Source organism: Achroia grisella, unplaced genomic scaffold (assembly GCF_030625045.1).
Source record: "Achroia grisella isolate CSIRO2021 unplaced genomic scaffold, CSIRO_AGI_Agris_v1 utg544, whole genome shotgun sequence".
Lineage (NCBI taxonomy): Eukaryota > Metazoa > Arthropoda > Insecta > Lepidoptera > Pyralidae > Achroia > Achroia grisella.
In genome coordinates, this window is record NW_026712929.1 from 1778501 (window position 1) to 1795239 (window position 16739).

Genomic DNA, 16739 nt, shown 5'->3' on the forward strand with positions numbered 1-16739 from the left:
TGTGCAAGATTAATAATATACACAAACTGGGAATACTTTATTTGCTAACTTACAATAAATCTATCAAGTGGTGTATACAAACATACTTATATAGAAATACTTTATATTTAATTTTAAACGATTTTGACGTTTTCTACTTGTAAACGAAACACAGATTTTCAAAACGTGTAATGAATAACTGAAATTTGAATTTAGTGAGAGTTAGCTTCAGTCTCAACTAGTCTCAAGTCTCCACGTTGTATCTATCCGATTAATTCTTTTATAGCACTAAATTTTAACATTCAGCTGAATATATCTATAGCGAAATTATACCTAATAACTATTTACTGAAATTATTTAATAAGCTGAATTGCATGCATTTAAATGACGCGGAACGAAATGGTTGAAGATAATGCATTAATAATATATCTACAATAATCCTCCCTATAACACGGTATAGGAATTCCGCGTTATAGGTGCGATGTACGAGTACCCTTTTACAATGCGCCTAGCACCTGTGTGACATATAACGCGTTATGTATATGAAATGACAATGATACACGTCTTATATAAGAAAATACTAGATATGTTATGAACGAAACGTACGAACGTTAAAAATAAAAAAAATGTTATTTTCTAATAGATGAACTTCTTAATTAAAACATCTTTAATCTTGTAGGTCTATTACAGACTCTTATGATATGTCAAATCTACCGTCAGTTCGCAGTGCTTTCGAGCTGAGAAGTACTGAAAAAAACTCAGCTCTTAGTTATACCAAATGAGTTTTTACATGTTTACTAAAGTAATTTACACTTTAGTAAACATATATAGGAAACATATATACTTTTGTACACATAAATTGATTGTTAAATTCAAATTTGGGATAATAGAGTGACGACCAACCAGACAGAAAATAGGTATATTATAATATACTTACCTATTTTCTGTGAGTACTTGTGAGTTGCCGACCTTTTAAGTAGGAGTGGGGGTAGGGGAAGGAATTTGGAAATAGATAAGAGGGAGCAGGACGCGTGTCCGAAACATTGCCTCATTCTGAAGTGGCGTGGTCTTTCCAAGTTCGAGTGGGCCATTTGTGGTACACAACTTCCTACGAGTGATCAGACAGTATGCTCCTGAACAGAACTTTAATCAAAAAATTATTCTATTTTTAAAACGATTATTTTTATTATTATTGTCGGTACTCATATATGTATTATCGTGTTATTTTTTTCTGATAGATAACATTATTTTAGCGTCCACATCGTATATGTCATAAGGTAAGTATGTATATTAATATTACCCGTCTCATTAGAGCGAAGATATTTCCTCTTCGGGTATACCTACCCATGTAAAAGGAGTCATGAGATCGTACATAACAAATGGAACTGGCGTTATCATTTGGAACAAATTAACTTTTTTAATATGGACTTTATCTTGTACAATTATTTTAAGGCTTTTTGAAAAATCTTTTTAAATAATTAATTTCAACTACGATTGATCTTACTGTACCTAAACCTAACTATTTATCTGAGGGAAACAGTAAAAAGTCATTTGCGTGGGTAGCATAGTGTCCTCTATCTAGCCGTCAAGCAGCTTCCTTTGTATGTTGTTTTGGTAGTGGGTTTCGGTTATGCATTTAAATTACAGGCTAAGAGGCATGACATCTTATTCCTCTGGAATAGTAACATATGAGTGGTTTCACGGGTCACATGATAACGTGACAAATAAATATCTTCTGATGAATAATCTTTATAAGTATCCTAAAATTCATTTTTAATACCTCAAACTGCTGTGATATCTATTGAAATTAGAACCAATTTTATCCCTGATTTTGTATTCATAACGTCAAAAATATTTCAGAAATTACAAAATTAAAACTTACAAGATCTAGAAAAAAATTTGAAGTGCGAAAAAGTATTAAAAGACTATAATGTTTTTCAACCTCTACTTATGTACATAGAATAACATTAAGTTGCTTCCGCTGTTTTTTAATTTAATAAATAGTTAGAATTTATTAAAAAAAAATACTAACTATGTTTTAAGAACCTAATTACGATGGAAAAGTTTTACATGCATTTCAAATGTAATAATAAATGTGCGATGCAAGAGAAGCTTTGTTTACCTACGTCGCAGTCTTTTCAATTACAAACGAATACAAATAATGTTCAAAGTTATGGCGTCAGTGCTAAAAAACATGCATGTATATTATATACATGCATGTTTTTTGCAAGTTAAGTCTTTTCAAGTTATTTTGAAATATACAACATAATTGTACCTATATTTCAAATAGTGCCGACAGTTAAAAGTGGCGTATTTTATGAATAACCAAGTGCATGTATGTAATATTCTCATATCCACAAATAATACCCCTATCAAAATGCTTTACCTACTTCCACTTACGATTATTGTTTTTCGGTATTTTCACAAGACTGGACTGTTACTATGAAAATAAGCTGGGTGCATATTATTTTGACTGCGCTTACGGTTTCTCTAGTACTCAGGGAAATGTAGAGGTCAGCCTCATCTTAGTGGTACGATATCAAGTAAAGGCGGTCGTTCGTTACGCGAACATTGTGCGCTTGGCTGTCCCCGAAAGCGCACGCAAGTATATTTGTTACGCAACTATACTATTCAACCAAGTATCACAGACCGTGCCGGTGACTTATCAACCACGACTATTAAAGTATAACCCATGTTACGAAATACGTCAATCCTTTTCTGAGACCTTCAGTGGCCTTCAATGACGGCTGAAGCCTTAACGATTGTGACACGATCGAAATGAACATGTGTGTATAATGTGGAGAATTTTGTGATTGTATTTGAATGTAACGGTATTCAGAATCATGATGAAGGAAAAGTTTTTTTCTACACTCTGCATGTACATGGTGTCGCTTCTCACGATTATTGGTAAGAAATTCACACGATTTACAAAAAGCTGGTTTGTAGCTAAATACTATTTTACATATTGATTTCAAAAAGGAGAAGACTCTCAAGGTGTCAAATTTTTAATTTTACTCACTATTTACATATATTTTACGATATCTTATCAGCAATTCTGAAAAGATTTTTTATACTTCTTAAGATTTTTCATGTTTGAAATCGGTATTTTTAATAAAACCTTTATTCTTCAGTAAATATGAAGCATTGTATCTAAACAATAACTTTTCAGATATGAGTAACTAAAAACTGCAAGAATAAAATAATTGATCGCTAAATCTGAGACGATATTTCAGATAATTTGTCAATTTGCCTGATCTGGAGAACAGAGAAGTACTTTGTAGTTTTCTGTCGAGTCGACTGGAACTAAAATATCTGCAGAACAGTTAGAGAGATTTATAAAGGGCCATTTGTACAATGTTTGCACTCCTTATATGCGCAGAATATCGCGTTCAATTTTATGTGTATGTTAGGGTCAGGTTCAGTTTTTGAAGAATCGTTTGTGGGAAGTCTATATTATATACGTAGTAATAGTTAGTTATTCAATAATGCTAAGTCTATCATCTTAGTAAATGATGTATAGTAATGTATACACCGCTAACTTATAAAAATTTTATGTAATATCGTTTTATTCTTTGCTTTATCATCCTTCAGTATACATGTATGAGCACTTGGGTAATAACTGTAATATTATTTTCAAACACTTTTATATACAAAACTGTGGAACAAACTTATATAGTTTGTACCACAGGTTTGTACGAATAAAATACTTAATCCATTTTTTATCTACATAAACAAATTCATGTAAAATTGTTAGTAAGGAGATGGTTCTAAAATACAATTAAAATATTTAGAGCTAGAGCTTCTTACAAAAAGTAGTCTCAAGTTACGTAGAGACATGTTTATTTTTTTATATTATTAGGATTTTTAAACTCGATTAATGTGCCTCGATACCTTTTGAATAAATTTTTTACTTTCTTTGTATGAGATTCGAATATACTAGCGTTACCTATAGAGATTCTGCTAAAAAAGCCCTTTATTATGGGGATAACTTTATTATGTAAAAAAATATATTACCATTTTCAGGTGGTGCTGAAGAAGGCACTCGCGTGAAGCGCATCCGTGCTGATAGTGCCGCATCACAGGAGCCAGCTCAGGCCCTGGATGCACCAGATCCAGAACCAGCATCAGCTCCCGCCCCTCCCGCATTTCTTAGCCGCTCTGTTAAAGAATACCTGGAACTTGGAATGGCTATTCCTGGTAAGTTATCTGAAATAATTAGCAACTCTGCTCCGGAGCAGAGGTACCTTCCGGTCTTGTATATACTTAACTGTTAAAACTGTATAAGTAATTGAACAACTGAGCAAGTAATCTGTTAACCAATATGTTATTTTACTAGGTGAAGATTTTTAAACATTTTCTTTCAAACAATCCTTGTTCTCACAATTATAAACACAACTAAAAAGAATTGGTCAATACCTATTCGTAGTATAGTTTCTGAATGTTCTGAAAGATTGCGCTTAAATACATTCGGCAATTGTGCACATTTATTGCTTCGGTATACTATTAATTTTAATGTATATATAAAATTAATACAGCTCAAACCGTCTACACTGATATATGGAGCAATATTGAAGCAGTTATGATAGGAGTAAGATCAACTAGGGAAAACTATAAGAAATCGCCTCTGAATTCGGTGATCTAGGAAACGCCCGAAAGCGTTTTCTACCACTGCTGTAATATTGATCCTGGTTTTAGAACCGTATAGGCCGTTTAATATTTATTTCCATACACATCGATTCTTATGTAAACGATTGGCTGCGTGAATAGACGGAGAACGTAATGAGGCATTACTTTGATCAAGGTATCATCATGTAGATAAAGTCGTGCTATTATTTATTTAGGTTCCGTCTCGGCTATACATGACTCATACAGATATTTCTATATACAATGTGATATAATATATTTAATATTTCCCATCTCATCCCATATTAGATGTTGCAATAAAGGTCTTTGGCCTCTGTGGTCTAGCGGTTTAGCACATCGCCTTCCTTCCGATGCGCCTTACTTCGATTCTTGCACGATACCTACTAGATGTAACAATGTTTTACTTTCGACAAAACAAAAACTGGTCTCTTTTGTTTATAAAATTATCAGTATTGATAATACTAATTGTATAAATAGGTATATAATGTAATAAAGAGTTTGCGCCGCTTTGTGTATATGGGCTGCGTAAAATCGGGAATAGGCAACTCAAGGTGACATTTATGATACCAAACGTAAGTAGCCTTGTTCTAATAAGGACTCGTTTTGTATGTGTATGGCTTACTTCTTAATTGTGCTAACAATCGTGCATTAAACCAAGGCCATAATCATAGTGTTGCTTTAGGCAATTCGCTTACTATGTCGGCCACTTGAGGTCATACGTAGTTTTATTGATCCTTAATGATTAGAAGTTCTAAAACCTTTGTTATATCTATAAACACCTACCTAAGTATAACTATAATTAAGCTTATGCTGTTTAAGAATGTGAAGTGAGAAATGGGGCCATAGTTTATTTTGTATCTATACTTATTAGTCTACAGTGTGTACGCGTGTTTGCTTGCATTATTATGATTATCACATTAGTAGTGATTTAGTATGACTCACAATATTTTTTGCCATAAGTTGAAAGTTTATAATTAGTTATGAAAGAACAATATTACCTATATAAGATTGGTTACTATAAATATGTGCATTACAACTAGGTGTTACTTATTATAACTTGTTCTGATATAATAAGGTCCTCTAACAAACACCTTATTATAGAAATGTATCCCACTATCTTTACATAAATGCTTCCACTCTTTTTCTAATACTAGATAGTTTAATAGATAGCTTAATTACGTCACTACTCTATCATATGTATACATTCTACTTCTATTTAAGAAAAACTAGATGCATCGCTTTGTTTATTTGATTGTCTGAATTCGTCCTTTTCTTATATAATATATATTATTTAAATATTTCTATTCAAAAATAGGGGTTGATAGTATTAGGTTGAAAATTTAGCATTGTATGTATATGTGTTACAAAATTTTTAAAATAAAAATTTAGGCGTATCATCCTAATCATTATCGGGTATGTAAAATTGTTTACGTCCTATTCTCATACCTACTGGATATATATACAAATTTTCATAAGAAGAGTTTTGTTACAAGCCATGTATTACGAGAATTTAGTGTAACATTGAGAAAAATTATTACTAAATATTATATTTTTTTTTGTTTTATGAGGTTCTCTTATTTTTCTATTGCTTAGGTATACAATACAAATATACATTTTTTACTATAGGACATAATACTATCATACTACGAAGCGATTCATAATATAAAGTTGTAAACGGTGTATAACGGTGAATGTAACTAGTATGCTCGCCTGCATAACTAGGTGATCGATGTGCGCGTTCAAGAAACCGCTTTAAATCTTAGTAGCAATGGTGAGCGGTACTTACTTACGATGACGATTATGATTTTGTTCCAAAAAAGTATTCAAATGGTGACGAAAGCAAAGTAACACGGAGTAATCAAAACTCGCACAGAAATTACGAATTTTCAGTACACTTTAAATGAGGGGGAAGGGAATGTTAGCAATGGGGACAGCGTTTCCATCGCTAACAGTGTATGGTCTTCCACGCGGTCCCCGTGGAAACCCTTATAGATAATATTTGGTGAATTTGCCACAATGACTGACTTTATGGTTTTCTTATCATTTTCTACTGTCGCTGTCTGTTTGGCCAGGTGGTTTACCATTTATTTACATATAATTAATTAAAAAGAGTACATCGTAAATTCGTTACTAATCGACTTTGCAGAGGTAGGTACTTCATATTTTTGCTGTCGTCGTTTTATAACTGACCATTAAATATTGATTATAATTAAGCATGTAATGGATTTCAATCAAAATCAATATTACGTATGTCTATTGTATTAAATGACTAGATAGACCGTATAGTTAGAGTATCTACAACAAGTAATTGAATTTTTCTAATTAATATCATGATAACCTAGGCATTGGCAGTTCGTGCAAATCGCCGTGATTCACATATATCACATATAAGGTCGCATGAAGGTAGTCCTGTGTATATTAGGTACATATAGATACTATAATTCAACATATAGGATTATTTAGTTTCTCAATCGCTACAAAATTGTAGATTCGCGACAATTTGTAAATTTTATTTATTTATTGTTCTATACCAATTTTCGACTAAATTATAATAAAATAAGATCTATGAGATATACTTAGTTATTAGTTTTTTTATTTGAACGTAATAACCATCACATAAATTTATATAAACTACCCAAATGATAAAAAATACGGTATTCATCGCTAAGAAACGAATATTATACATTTTCAGAAACGATAAAATGATATTTAGACTAATTAGAATATATCTTTGCGGCTTTGTTGATATGTTCCGTAGATAGGACAAATGTTTAGTGTTTTTTAATACTAAAATTTAAATAATAAAACAATAATAATACTTTTTAAAATAACTGATATAATATCTAATACGGAAAGTTATAGGATGTACATTTATTATATTACTACCAATAAAGATTGAATAATTTGATAATGCTACAAGTTTATTTACGTCGCTATCAAATTGTTTTAATCATAGTTGAATGTCAGGGCACTGTATATGACCGATAGATTTGATTTGACATTGATATGTATTAATCATTTCTTGATACATATCAATCACATAGGTATCTATTATTGTAACGGTAAGAACCGCCTATGTGGTGTACCTAGTGTGGAGGTCCTATATTTTTATGACTTATCGACTATAGATATTTTCGGTACTAAAAATAATTTTTGATAATAGTTACTTCCTTATATTTTACAAGAGCTCGAAAAAGTAACAATTGAACTTTAATCAACAATATTTACTATACCAAAAAAAGGGACCAACCCGGCAGCAAATATTATTCATTGCATAAATAATGATCAATACTGGTGCTGAATTGGTTCCGATATCGCGTAACATACACACAAACAAGTTTTCTAAAAAAGTGAACCCCGTAATTTCTAAATGTTACAATATTATTGACCCATATTTAGTTTATTATGTATTATTCGCGTGAATTTGTTTGACATCATTATTTTTTTTACTGTATGCAAAACGCATATAAATACCTATACCACGACTGTTTTCCCGGATGAGATAGTCAGAGGCATTGATAACTGTCGATGTTTTGAACACTTTGTTCGATATATTTTGAATTTAACTTGGCAGGCACCGATTTAATGATGATGATTAATTTTTGGTTAGATATTGTTTTTTTTCAATGTAGTGCCAGTCAGAAATATAAACTGACGTACATAATTCTTTTGGTGTCGTCTGATTGAACACACGGTCTTTTGGGCGTAAATCGACGTAGTGAACCGCTAGGCTACAACGGTCTCTTTTATCTATACATACATATAAATAAAATTGGAGTGTCTGTTTGTAATATTGACACAAGCGTATTTTACTAGATACATGCATAGGAATATAAATAAATAAATATATAAATAGAAAAAAATACGGTACTTACACCAAAATAACATTTTTTACAATTTTTGTCTGTCTGTCTCCATTTTTCCATTTTTCAGCCATTTCAGAGATTAGCCGGAACAAATGTTCCGGCTAATCTCTGAAATGGCTGGACCTATATTAACGGGACAGGTAGGTGATGTAATAAGGAGTAACTTAGACTACTTTTATTTTGGAAAAAGATAAATTCGTCGCCGACGAAGTCGCGGGTACAGCTAGTTTAATATAAAATATATGTATTCTTATAGATATATAAAAATCTCGTAACAATGCAATAATAACTAATAATCAAAAGTCATGCAATTTCAAGAATATATCTAGTCATCATCCTTGATGTAGTCACCTGTTTTATTGAACAAATGATGTGATATGATATTTCTATTAACACTTTATATTTGGTTACACACATTTTTAATGTCATTGAGAATTTGCTATAATATTTGCTTTCAGTTGTTATATTGGACAAGGTTAGCGGCGATTCCTAGGTCTATTCATATTTAGCATGACAATAATAATTGTTTCCTGCGATCACGTAATATTTGACAGGCGGTAAACTAGCAAAACAATGCTTCAGACTTCATGTCTTACTTACTGAGTATATTGTGGGCGAGTATAATGCTCATATTACGTATGTGATACATAACAAACTCATCTCGGCGTAACGCTTATGTTCTGATAAAAATTAATTTAAACATTTTATCATTCTAAATTGATAGCAGCTGTATGTAGAGTTTTATTTCTTCATGACACGTAGCCCATGGCCATTAACAGTTAATTTTATACGTATATCTAAACGGATGCGGTTTTTAAAGATTTAATAATGAAAAGATAAAATAATATTAATTAATAGTTAAGCACATTTTAACCATCAGTCAATTGTTTACATTTAAACTAATAGTAAAACGTTCATTAAAAATACATCTAAGTATTATTTTTGTTAACGATGATATGATAATTTAAGAAGCTATTAAGTTATCATTAACATCGCAATTCGAGGTACAGTATAGTCAAACAATGTTGGTTATGGTATTCTTCTTGACAACCGATTTCAAATAAGACGTTGCTCATTAACATTATTTGTGTGAAGATTTTGATATCTCTTTTTATTTGACAAAGTTTCCTTCCGTGTAGGTTTATTAGTATTCTTCATAATAAAAGGTTTGTGGTCAGTCCATGACCATATCCGTATTCGTGGCGAGAGAGTATGAATAGTTATGAGCCGTCACACTTAATTCTCAGGATGTCATAATGTCCAACTATTATAATATGTACAAACGAAATTATTAATTTAAAATATAAGTACATAAAACAGAGCGAGCGAGTATCGTGTAATTTGTTTTCTTTCCTTATTTATTTGATACTTATGTATTTATTGTGAAAGGGCTTAAAACAACATCAGTAGAGTCCAGTATGTAGAGTAGAATAAAATCTGCATTCAAAAACACGTTAGGGTTAGACTAATATTTTATCTTCTTCACTTCATCAAATATGCATAACATGCTTCTTTGCATGAGGCCAAGAAGATAAAATATTAGTCTAATCCTATTATCGATGAAAAAATATATCCATGTTAAATATTTTCAACGGTCTGGACTTTGTAAAAAAAGTGGTATGCGGGGTTACCTCTCCTTTCAGTCACTAAACTGCATGCTTTGAATGCTGTATTTCTGTTGAAGGGGGAAATAAGATAGTGATATTGCAGGAAAGAGGCATATCTTCGGAATAACAACGCATGAGTGATATAGTAATATGATATCGTAATGCTGTTTATGTACCTATATAGCTAGTGTGCACTTCCAATTACACAAAAAGTACTTTTCTTTTAGTAATTTGAATATACCCGTGGTTTTCGATTATTTACCGAACGGGTGTGGTTCTGGCGATGCGGTGCTGCGTCGCGTTGTAGCCTCGATGTGCTTGCGTCATAACGTCATAGCCGAAGTTGCGCCACCTGTGAGCCACACGTATTATTAATGATATAAATAAACACACAGGCAACGTTAATTCTTTGACCATACTCCCGTCCTGAATGCTATATGAGACCGCGATAACGAGTCTCATTGTGGTCTAAGTATTTTTTAATTGATTGTCTAGTAGACTTAATTATTTATTCACTTTTAGATTTACTTTAGAATAAGAGTACCTATTTTTTAAGTGATTTACGCTTTTGATAGATATTATAAAGAGGTAAACTTTGTTTCATTACAATATAAAACCTATTTTAGATGTATATCTAGATATTGATTGCAAAATGTACTAGGGACTCTCAAGTTAAGATAATTATCTAGCAATCACGTAGATTAGTACTTATTTCAATGAAGTTATGTACCTGGGTATCTAACATGGAATTGAATCACGAAAGCCCTAAAATGTTATTCCATTAATATCTACCTGCGTGTAATTTGTTACGACTTATACCAGTTACATATAGGAACATAATACATACTTGTACGTATGTAAGTAATAAATATTAATGAAATTCAATGTTAGTTAAAGAATTGTAAACATTTTGAGATGGTATATTTATTATGAGGTAAATTCTAAATATAACAACTACTTATTTAATTCTTGAATCCAGAAAAGCCGGTTTAGCGTAGATGGATGTATGTTCATGCGTGCCACCCATATATCGTCTCATCTTCCAGTTTTATAATACATATAGATAGATATATCTGCATTATTGTCTGTTTTATGCGAACTTTGTATTCCAATAGGTATTAAGTAGGTACCTAAGTACTATCGAAATTTTAGTTGCAAATTTAGCATAATAACTTTTGACTCGTTGACCATGAAGATAGTGTGGCATCATTTTGAAATGTACCTACCTATTTGAAATAATTGCAATTCAGATAGGTGTATACCTCGTTTTATTTATAATTGATTTGCCTGTGCATATGTTACATGTACGTAATTAAATATATAATTTCTATTCAGACCATAAAATATTTTGCGAAACAATGTTCTTAATTGTGGTATAAATTATTTCGTAACATGGATCTAAATCTTTAGGCGTCCGTTTCAATGATACACTTATTAAGTACGATATGATGTACATGCAAGGTCTGAAATAATTTTATTTGATACGATTTATTATTCTTTCTATCCGTCAAAATTAAATACTGTTATTATTCATTGACAATTACGCAACTCAAATTTATTCAAGAGGTGAACGAGATCTGAGATCAGGGATAAGATAATTCAAAAGTTTAAATACAATGATATTTAAGCAACTTATTTATATTATTGTTATCTGCCTTTTCCCAAAAATTGTAGATAAGCTGTTTATTTTATAGACAGTTTCAAGACTGTCGTAGTTTCTGCAACGTGTAAAAGCCAAGGTTCTTTAAGTGGATGTAGTTATGTATAGTATACCTTTATATAAAAAAAATACATTGCAACTGTTTCCTTGCTCCTTATTAAGTTAACTTAAAACTATCAATATATACGTATGAGATGTATTTTGGTTTATGGTTATTGTCCTCTGATATATATATATATATATATCTATCAGCATCTTGATAATCCATGTGAAAGTATATTATATCACAGAATGTACCTAGGCTAATTTTGTCTCAAAAAAAAAAGCAGGCCAAATCAAGAGTACTTATAACATTAGCCTCAGACGGGTATAATAAAAGAAATACCAGATAAAGATCTGGTATTTTTTTTATTATACCCGTCTTTGTCCTTGATTAAGACCCCGGCCTACCGATACAAATGTTTCACTTGTCTCTACAATTTTTCAGACAATTTCTTCTTTCATATAAATACAAGTAACAAAATTAGGTAATATATAAAAACTCAAATACGGAATATTATGTACATTCCGGAATGTGCATAAATTTAGAGTGGATCCACGATTTACCTAATTTTGTTACATCGTGGATCCACTCTAAATTTATGCACATTCCGGAATGTACATAATATTCTGTATTTGAGTTTTTTTAAATACAGATATTTCAATTAGAGATTTGTTGATATATTATAGATGAAAACTATATTGCATATTTTGGAAGTAATAATAATAAATTTATAATAAGGTATTTAATGAGATGTTGGTGAGGGGTCAGCGCAGTGAAAGTGGTTATAGCAAGCGAACTTTCGTTATCTGTGCAACTACCGGGCGGTATTATTACGAGCAAGCCTAGATCGTGCCTATTGAGCAGGACCATCTAAAGATATTTGCACAATTGCACATTGAAATTGCATTCAAAAGTCAGTCTCAATGGTATTATTAAATATTACAAAGAAATTAACTTTTTGACAAATAATTAATCATAAGGTTTACTGGTCTTATTTTAATACTAGCTGAGCTCACGACTTCGTACTGGTGATAATCGAATACAATATACAAATATACCTTTATTGTTTCTATACCGATACAAATAATAAATAATAACACATAAGTAGTTTCGGAGAATAGCGCGCACAAATGTACTAACAAAAATTCAAACAATCAGTGTTTTGAGTTCTGATATCTTAATCTCTTCAAGTCCTTCAACAATAGTTTTTCTCATTGATAGATATTCTAGGTACAGACACTTATTTGTTACATTTTTACTATAACAATTTATATTTGATTAGATTGATATAAATTTATGTATTTAACTTAAAACAAACTGCAGATCCAAACTTAGAAATTATGATTTTTATAAAGTTATAAAATTTTTAGACCAAAGTGTCACATATGAATAAAAATAGGAAGTATCGAAATCGAAATCGAATGATAAATTTACGTCTGCATGTGTTTTATTATATATATAAAATGTAGATTAAAGACCAATTTTACCCATTGTCATAGCCAACTTTGATCCTGAATATTTATACTTCAACTGTCCGGTCTTAAACTCCAGGCACAATTTTGCACTCTCTTTAGGTACTTAAATTATTCTCTAGTAAGAACTAGCATAGCTCACCTTTCAGATTAAAATCAAAACAGCAATAATTGTATTTGAAGTATTTTTAAAATACTTTGAGGAACATAAATATACTTCGTCAAAAAAAGATGTCCACTAATAAATACGTTATCATATATTGCGGATTCATTCAGAATTTTATCAAATGTATAGTATATTAGGGAAATCGACTAGCGAAGTGGTAAATCTGTTTGCTAAAATGGAGCATAATTAACCAGGTAGGAGCAAAGTAGGCCCATTACTCCATTCAAAATGGATAATGAAACGAGTTGCATAATATTAATCTCGCAGTAGAAGAACGCAAAATTTTAAGAATAAACAGCCTTTGATTTTTCTTCTGAGGATTAAGGAGAAAAGTGTATTTTTTTTATTGGGTAGGCTATTAATTTTCTATGAAACTACTGAACGAATTACAAAAGCTGCTCTTTGAGTAAAAGTATTTGTAAACTAGTTGCTGGTAACTGCCCGTTTATTTATTGAATCATATTAAACAAGCTATTTGTTATATAAACAATTTTTTTTAATTTCAGGAAAAGCGGGTATTGATTATCCAATTTTGGGAGCCGTTCCATATACAAACTTTTACTGTGATGAACAAGCTTATCCAGGGTTTTTCGCCGATATGGAAACAAGATGTCAAGGTAATTTCAAATTTTAGTTTATAATATTTTTTAACCCACTGAAAATTGTTAATTATAATAACAAAATCAAATGGCTCTGGTCCTTATTAGTATTATAAATGGGACTTCTTCTTTGAAGGTAGTTCAACATAGTTTTACAAAATGAATCATTAAAGACTAAATCATATTTTTTTTTCAAATAAAAATAGTTATAATTGATAGTATTTTTAATTTAATGGTGTTTAGTTAGGAGACTCATCATATTTGCAGTCGGTTATTATACACCACATCTATGTTACAAGAGATTGTATACTTAAATTTAGTTTCAGATTCGGTCAGCTTTGAACTCACTACCACTAAGATCTATAAATCAGGCTAATATACTAACAGACCATGACGTCCTGATAGCGAAATAACTTTACACTTTCGTATTGCAATCGAGATGGATTATCTCGTATACCATTACAACTACTTGCATATTATTGCTAAATAACATTTATAAAAAGCTTAACCCAATTCATTTAATGTTTGTACGTAGGTTTAAATGTGCTAGAACCATGGCTGTCAGATAGGTGCCATTTTTCGTGGCGAGCGTGGGTAGTCCATTCGATTCCATTGTCTATACATTATTCATGACCTTGGCCGTGTCGAGATGATTAACAAAGGTGACCTTATAGCCGCATGAGGTCAGCTAATTATAACAAAAAGTCACCCGGAAGATCATCTTAACATAAAATGTTAGTTCGAGCGTGAGATCCGCTTTAAATTAAATTTACCAGAGATATATTTTGTACAAAGTCGTCTGCCGTACGGCGTTACCTCAGTCTCAACTGGTTATGCTGGTAAGCAGCTTGATTTGTAAGCTGTATTAAGTTTAGATAGGCAGTAAAATTACTGGATATGGAAGATAACACCGTAGTCCACCGGAATGGCAATGCTTGAGGTATATCACGAAGGTAATGTGCATGTATATTTACCATCAGGTGCGTCGTCAGCATAGTTACCATTCCAGTTAGTTAAAAAAAATTTATTTCGTACCGTTTGTAGCAATGACATTGGCCAGATATTGTGAATTATAAACATAAGAAGTCCTTGTTGGAAAAACCTAATCAATAATGCACAAATAAAATTAAAACGATATTTTACTGTATAAGTTTATAAACAGATCAATTTTATAAAACAAGTTTAATATCAAAACATTGATTTTGTTGAAATAATAAAATTAATGTTTTTGATAATGCGGAACTCGTTGCGTCTTACAAAGATTTATATTATAAATATTTCTTTTCTATACATAAAAACATATGGTGTATTGATAATTACTTCATGATATTCTTACATTATATTATATATATAGTGCCTAAACAACAAAAAAAACAGATATTAAATGAACATTAGTTTTATTGACAATTCATGAATTGGTAGTTTTTAGCGATTTTAGTCCTACACTTCAGTCGCAACTAATTGAAAATAGATTCAAAAGAAAATATAGATCGAGTTACTTAAATCAGTTAATATTATTTATTCATTATTATACCTGTGATCTTAAAAGTGACAATATACTGTAGAAAACATATAAACAAAAACAACGTGTGAGTTATGTTGATAAATTTGGTTATATAAGTGAATGTTGTAGATTAATTTCTGAGTAAGGATATTTTATGGTAAAAATATCCGTTGGCATGATTCAGTGGACTATTGTCACGCTAGTCAGGTAGTTAGATGGGATTTCATTTCGAGTTTTCATTTTTATGTATCGTTAATTATATTATAGTATCTTGCTTTTTACAAAATGAGATTAAGCAAATTAAATCTGCGTTACTTTAAACCTGTGTTTCTTATTTATATTTCCAGCTTGGCATTACTGTGATATTGACGGGCGACAGGCATCATTCCTCTGTCCGAACGGGACGGTATTTTCTCAAGGCGTCGCATCGTGCGATTGGTGGTTCAACGTGCGATGCGCTTTATCTCCTGCCTTGTATCCACTCAACGCACGACTTTATAGACGTAAAAAGAAGCAGTCAAAGCCCAAACCACATCGTCTCATAGATAAGCAACTTGTTGACGAAATATTTTTGTAAATAGAATTAACATGTAACCTGTAAGTTTTAAGTTAAAAATATTGTAAATATATTGAATATTTTTTAGCAGTAGCAGGCTGGGCCTTGTTATTAAAATTGGTCAATAAAGTTTGTTAAATGTCAAATTCAGACATACAAATTACAAACTTTAATTATAATGTAACTGTGGAATTCGTATTCCGATGCCGCTTCAATCTGTGAAATCTTTCCACTCATTGAATATTTAGAAATTGTATTCTTTGTACATCAATTAAGGTTTATAATTATTTAGTTCTATCTTATTTAGGTCCCAAATACAGAAATGTGATTAAAATTTTAAATAGACACAAAGATCTATTTAATCGGTTAAGCACTTATTTGTAGAGAATGTTGCCAATGCTGCCATATTCTGTCATATATTCTTTAAGTTTTTATGCTTGAAATTAATAAATATAAAAAAATATCCTTCTAGTTTTGATTGTAGACATATTTTTTTAGAGTTTTCCTTCTCCGTTAATTATTTGTATCATACACAAATACTAATTTATTTTTTCTTTTTAATTCAAAAGAGATTTACCAAATAGAATATATTGAAGAACTACAAGAACAGAGTAAAAAAGTAAGTAACATTAAGATTTTTTCT

The 16739-nt window shown here is 31.0% G+C and overlaps 1 protein-coding gene across 1 annotated transcript; it reads left to right on the forward strand.

Annotated features, from left to right (window-relative positions):
• The first annotated feature begins 2535 nt into the window (after window positions 1-2535).
• LOC131847911 (uncharacterized) lies at window positions 2536-16539 on the forward strand. The gene is made up of 4 exons (XM_059197622.1): window positions 2536-2886; window positions 4003-4176; window positions 13944-14054; window positions 15888-16539. Exons 1-4 carry the CDS (start codon window positions 2823-2825, stop codon window positions 16115-16117), a joined length of 579 nt encoding a protein of 192 aa, XP_059053605.1. The 5' UTR covers window positions 2536-2822; the 3' UTR covers window positions 16118-16539.
• The last annotated feature ends 200 nt before the right edge of the window (window positions 16540-16739 follow it).